This window comes from Aegilops tauschii, chromosome 7, assembly GCF_002575655.3.
Source record: "Aegilops tauschii subsp. strangulata cultivar AL8/78 chromosome 7, Aet v6.0, whole genome shotgun sequence".
In the NCBI taxonomy this organism is placed as follows: domain Eukaryota; kingdom Viridiplantae; phylum Streptophyta; class Magnoliopsida; order Poales; family Poaceae; genus Aegilops; species Aegilops tauschii.
Window position 1 is genome coordinate 283,121,701 of NC_053041.3, and position 5,956 is coordinate 283,127,656.

General features: G+C 52.3%; 1 protein-coding gene across 1 annotated transcript; it reads left to right on the forward strand.

Moving 5' to 3' along the window:
- Positions 1–685: 685 nt before the first annotated feature.
- LOC141027096 (uncharacterized) lies at positions 686–1,498 on the forward strand. Its single transcript, XM_073504025.1, has one exon. The coding sequence runs from the start codon at positions 686–688 to the stop codon at positions 1,496–1,498; it is 813 nt and encodes a 270-aa protein (XP_073360126.1).
- Positions 1,499–5,956: the final 4,458 nt, after the last annotated feature.

Sequence of the window (5,956 nt, forward strand, 5' to 3'; positions counted from 1 at the left end):
CTCGGTTCGATGGAACCACACCGCGCATCTGGCTCGAGCGCTGTATGTCCTACTTCGAGCTCTACCGCGTACCACTCCACAGTTGGGTGACCACCGCCGCGCTATACATGGAAGGATTGGCCGCGATGTGGCTGCAAGCGTACAGGCAGAAGCATCCGGGCGTTCGTGGGCAACATTCAGAGCAGCCATGGAAGAGGAATTTGGGCCTGAAGAATTTGAAGTTCATATGCACAATCTGGTTCAGTTACGGCAGACAGGAACAGTGCAGGAGTACCGTCAGGAATTCGAAACTGCAATGTACCATTTGCTCTCATTGGATCCCACATTGAGCCCGAAATTTTTCATCTCTCAGTTTCTGTTGGGCCTCAAGGATGAGCTGCGGTTAGGTGTTCGCCTTCAGGCACCAACAAGCATCACGCGTGCAACAGCGTTCGCTCTCATCCAGGAGGAGGAGCTCGAGAAACAACGCGCGCCGCGCGCCCGGATCACACCAGTGGGACGGCCACCACCAACGACAGCGGCCGCACCGGCACCAGCCCGCGCAGCTGCTCCCCTGTGTGCGGGCGCAGATGAGTATGCTTGTGAGCGGCAGCTTCGCGATTTTCGGCGAGCCAACAGTCTCTGTTTTTGTTGCGGTGACAAATATTCGAGGGAACATCAATGCAAAAGAACAGGGCAAATTCTGATGATTAAAGTAGGTGACTATGGAGAGATCTTATCGGATGATACGGTTCACGCTCTGCAGCTGCTTGACACCCCAGCGGCTCAGGAACCTGAATGCTGCTCCCTGTCTCAACACGCGGTCTCCGGGCACGAAGCGCCATCAACCATCCGTTTGAGGGCTCAAGTGGGAGATCAGGTGATGCTGCTATTGGTGGATTCGGGCAGCACCCACAGCTTTATCAGTGAAGCTTTCGTTGCTCACGTGTCAGTTCAACCTGAAGCTCTTCCAGCAGTTTCAGTGCGTGTAGCAAATGGACAGCGCCTTCACTGCGACAAGATTGTCCGGTCACTGCCCTGGCAAGTACCTGGACACACATTTCACACAGATTTGCGCGTACTACAGCTCAGCGCGTACGATGGGGTCTTGGGGATGGACTGGCTGTCTCAACACAGCCCTATGAACTGCCATTGGCAACTGAAAACTATCTCATTTCAAACTGAAGGGAAAACAGTGCACCTGCAAGGAGTTCGAGCAAGCGAATTGCACCCAATCTCGGAACTGGACGCTTATGAACTGCACCGTATGGAGGTTGCCAATGATATCTGGATTGCTGCCTTAGTCACTGTCGAGCGAGTGGATAAGCAGCCCAACACCGCAGTGCCACCCAGAATTCAGAAAGTACTGAAGGAGTTCGACGACATCTTTGCTGAACCCACTGCCCTACCACCGCGTCATCAATATGATCACGGCATTCACCTGGAGCCTGGCGCTACTCCTATCAACACCAGACCGTACCAGTACTCTCCCGCCCAGAAGGACGAAATTGAGAAATAGGTCCAAGACATGCTGTAATCCGGTGTGATCATGCGCAGTATGAGCCCCTACGCAGCCCCAGTGCTGCTTGTCAAGAAGAAGGATGGGAGCTGGTGTTTCTGCATCGATTTTCGCCGCCTCAACAAGATAACAGTGAAGAACAAATTCCCCCTGCCTGTGGTTGATGAACTGTTGGACGAACTGGCCGGGGCCACCTACTTCTCCTAGATTGACCTTCGCGCGGGCTATCACCAAATACGGATGCGGGAGGAAGATGAAGAAAAAACAGCTTTCAAGACCCACAATGTCCATTTCCACTTCCGAGTCATGCCGTTTGGACTCTGCAATGCCCCATCCACCTTCCAGTGCCTCATGAATGCCATCTTCGGCAAGTATACTCGCAAGTTCGTCATCATCTTTTTGACGACATACTGGTGTTTAGTATGGATTTGGAGGAGCACGAAGAACACCTTCGTCTGGTTCTTGCTACGCTGCGTGGGCATCAACTATACGCCAAAGCTTCCAAGTGCTCATTTGCTCAACCCAGCATTGATTATCTGGGGCACGTGATTTCACGCGATGGGGTTGCCACAGATGCTAGCAAAACAAGTGCAATGCTGGCATGGCCAGTTCCTACAACAACCACCGAGCTTCGTGGATTCTTGGGGCTCACAGGATACTGCAGGAAGTTCGGCAGCAACTATGGAATCCTCAGCAAACCACTCACCCAGTTACTCACCAAGAAGGGATTTCACTGGACTGACAGCACGCAAGAGGCGTTTGACAAGCTCAAGCTCGCCATGACCCAGACACCAGTGCTCGCGCTGCTGGATTTCAACCTCCCATTCGCTATTGAAACAGACGCCTGTGACACGGGCGTCGGGGCAGTCTTGGTTCAGAACGGCCACCCCGTCGCATACATGAGCAAAGCGTTGGGCATCAAGAACCAAAAACTGTCGACTTATGAGAAGGAGTTTTTGGCGGTCATGATGGCCATTGACAAGTGGCGTCAGTATCTACAGCGTGGCCCTTTCGAAATCCTCACGGACCATAAGAGTCTGTGTTCGTTGGGCGAGCAGCAGCTGGAAACAGAACTTCAACGCAAGGCAATGGCAAAATTGGTCGGTCTGTAGTTCACTCTCAGATACAAACGAGGCACATGCAACAGCGCGGCGGACGCGCTCTCACGAGTTGGCCACCGACTGGTACTCGACGCACTCTCAATTTGCCAACCGCAGTGGCTACAGGAAGTGGCAAATTCGTATGAAACAGACGCAATAGCCCAGGACCTGCTGGCGCAGCTCGCGATCAGGAGCCCTGACGATCAAGGTCGCATGCTGCGTCAGGGCGTCATTCATCAAGGGGAACGCCTCTGGATCGGAGCAAACACCGCATTACAGACCAAGATCATCTCTGCTTTGCACGACAGTGCAGTGGGGGGTCATTCCGGTGTCACGGCCACTTATCAGCGGGTGCGGAAGCTGTTCGCGTGGGCAGGCCTCAAGAAGGGCGTTGAAGATTTTGTTCATCAGTGCCTGATGTGCCAGCAATCCAAGCATGAACACCGGCACCCTGCGGGCAAACTACAGCCGCTACCCATTCCTACTGAACCATGGCACGATCTAACCATGGACTTCGTGGAAGGACTCCCCAAATCAGAGGGGTATGACACGATCATGGTGGTCGTCGATCGCCTGACAAAATTTTCTCATTTTGTGCCTCTGCGCCACCCGTTCACTGCTGCAAAGGTTGCCCGGGCATTCTGGGAGTCCATCATCAAGCTCCACGGCGTCCCGCACTCCATCGTCTCGGATCGCGACAAGATTTTTACCAGCGCCATGTGGCGGGAACTTCTCGCCGCCGCCGGCACCAAGCTCCTCTACACTACGGCATACCACCCCCAAACCGACGGACAGAGCGAGCGGGTCAATTAGTGTCTCGAGATGTACCTCAGGTGCGCCATCCACGACCAGCCCAAGCAATGGCGCAAGTGGCTCGCCGCCGCGGAGTTCTAGTACAATTCGTCCCACCACTTGTCGTTAAATTGTTCACCCTTCAAGGCTCTCTACGGCAGAGAAGCCAATCTGGGAGAGCTTCCCACCTTATCCGACAAACTCTCGCCTGACACCAACACGGGCGACCTCGACTGGGTCACTCACACTGAGCTGCTTCGCGCCCGGCTCGCCGGAGCTCAAGACCGCTTCAAGAGGCAAGGACAAGCACCGCTCGAAGCGCGCTTTCGCCATCGGCGACCAAGTACTCCTCAAGCTCCAGCCGTACGTTCAAGTCTCCGTCGCCAGCCACCCCTGCCGCAAGCTAGCATACAAGTACTTTGGCCCCTTCACCGTCCTCGAGCGCATCGGCGTCCTCGCCTACCGCCTGGAGCTACCACCGGATAGCCGCATCCATCCGGTCTTCCACGTGTCGCAACTGAAGCCGTTCACCCCAACACTCGCTGGTCTTCGCCGAGCTGCCTAAGATTCCAGACCTCACTGTTCTGCCGCTCAGTCCCATTGGCATCCTGGAGCGCCGGGAGGTGAAGAAAGGGGCGACTTCCATGGTGCAGCTCCGAGTCCAGTGGTCCACTCTACCCGCCGACGCCACCACCTGGGAAGATCAAGACGTTCTGCGCCGCCGTTTCCCTGACGCCACTATCTGGGACGCCGACGCCGCTCAAGAGGGGGCGAATGTCACACCTGATCCTCCTGTTCAGTCCTCTGAAAGGGATACAGGGTGACAGAGATGCACAGGAGTGCTGGGCCAAGTGTTGGGGCTGAATTGGGCCATCGGCCTTGTAATCATCAGGCCCACTCGGGCGTGTACTGTGGGTACTTAAACTCCTGTAGCCACCGTGAGAGGGGCATGACTTGGTTAGAAAGTTGATCGATCCAATCCTCACCCCCTTCGTCTCTCTCATCTCACCTGCTCCCTCTCCCCCACCTACTAAACTCATCCCCTCTCTCTCTGGTTCATCACACATTATTATCATATTATACAATGATTGTTTTGACAAAGTGTTGGCATTTGAGATATTTTATTATTGCTCGCTAGTTGATTATGCCATTGATATGAGTGAATATAATTTCGAAGAGTTATTCTTTGCATGGTTAGTCATGATCTTTGCTGGAAACTTGGGTGCTATTTAAGCATATATATGAACACAAGAACAAAAGAGTTCGTAAAAAATTTTCTTTATCACTTTCAGTTTGTCAGCTGAATTACTTGAGGACAAGAAATGGGTTAAGCTTGGGGGACTTGATACGTCTTGTGGCACCCCGGCTCAGAAAGACCGGAATGCCTCGTATTCAAGCCCAGAGATCGAGGCAAGTCTTTGGAATACGACACTGCTTGGCATAGAACAAATCAGCTCTTTATTCCAATCGATATGGATACAAGGGGATTACATCGGCACGGTGACACTATGCCTACCAAGGTTGCTCTATGCAAGCAGCAGAACAACACATAGCAGCAGAATAGATTCTAGCAACGGAACAACGACGACGACGATGGACTCCACTCCGCAGGGGCGCTGGCTGGAACGTTTATCCTAGCTCACAAACATAAGATCCTCGGCAAACAAGCAAGCAGACAAGCATGACCTGCAAACTGGCATGACACGCCAGGTCAGTACATGGAATGTATTTGCAAGCTCACAGCAACCAAAGCAATCAAGACAAACAACACCATGGCATTTACAGGTTACTTAACAAAGATGAACATGATACTAGCAGAACACATGGCATGCACAATATGAACATGATCCAGCTAGAACAATATGAGCAGGACATGAACATGGTGAACAAAATAGCACTAGAACAATACCAGATGAGCATGGCATGAACATATGATGATACTAGCATGCAACATGTTAATACTATCATGCACCAACTTACTCTATTCGGGGTTACCTCATAACCACCAAATGAATCACTTACCATCATGGTCATCACATGATCACCTCGGGATCAAATCAAGCTTGGTATTAACAATACCGTAGTAGTCATTACATGACCACAAGGAGCTTGATCTTTACCCTTGATTCTCGCATAACACCATAAACCTCAACCATCTTTGGTATCCTCGATACCACTGTGATCCTCTCGCGATCACAAAAGGATCAACCACTTCTTTCATCATCGAACCGGGGTTGTTATTAAACAGGTTATTATTACTGTTGACCCATAGTATGACCTAGTACAAACTGGGCCCTTATCCGCAGGCACGACTATCAATAGATTAAACACACTCTGCAGAGGTTAGCACACTGTACCCACACCACGGAACCCATGGCCTCGGACTCCCATTCGGGTGGACCAACGGCGTTCCGACAAACCTGATCTATTGCCATGACACTCTCCCGGCCACTCCGACCAACTCCCCTTTGGGCTAAGTCATGGGTGGCCCCGATGCCACTCCGGACATCCAACGGCCACTGTCATGGCAAAACAAACAGTCCCAAACAGGGACAAGAGCGGTCAA

Coding starts and splice junctions, on each gene's coding strand:
- LOC141027096 (XM_073504025.1), top strand. CDS start 686: ATGATTAAAGTAGGTGACTATGGAGAGATCTTATCGGATGATACGGTT.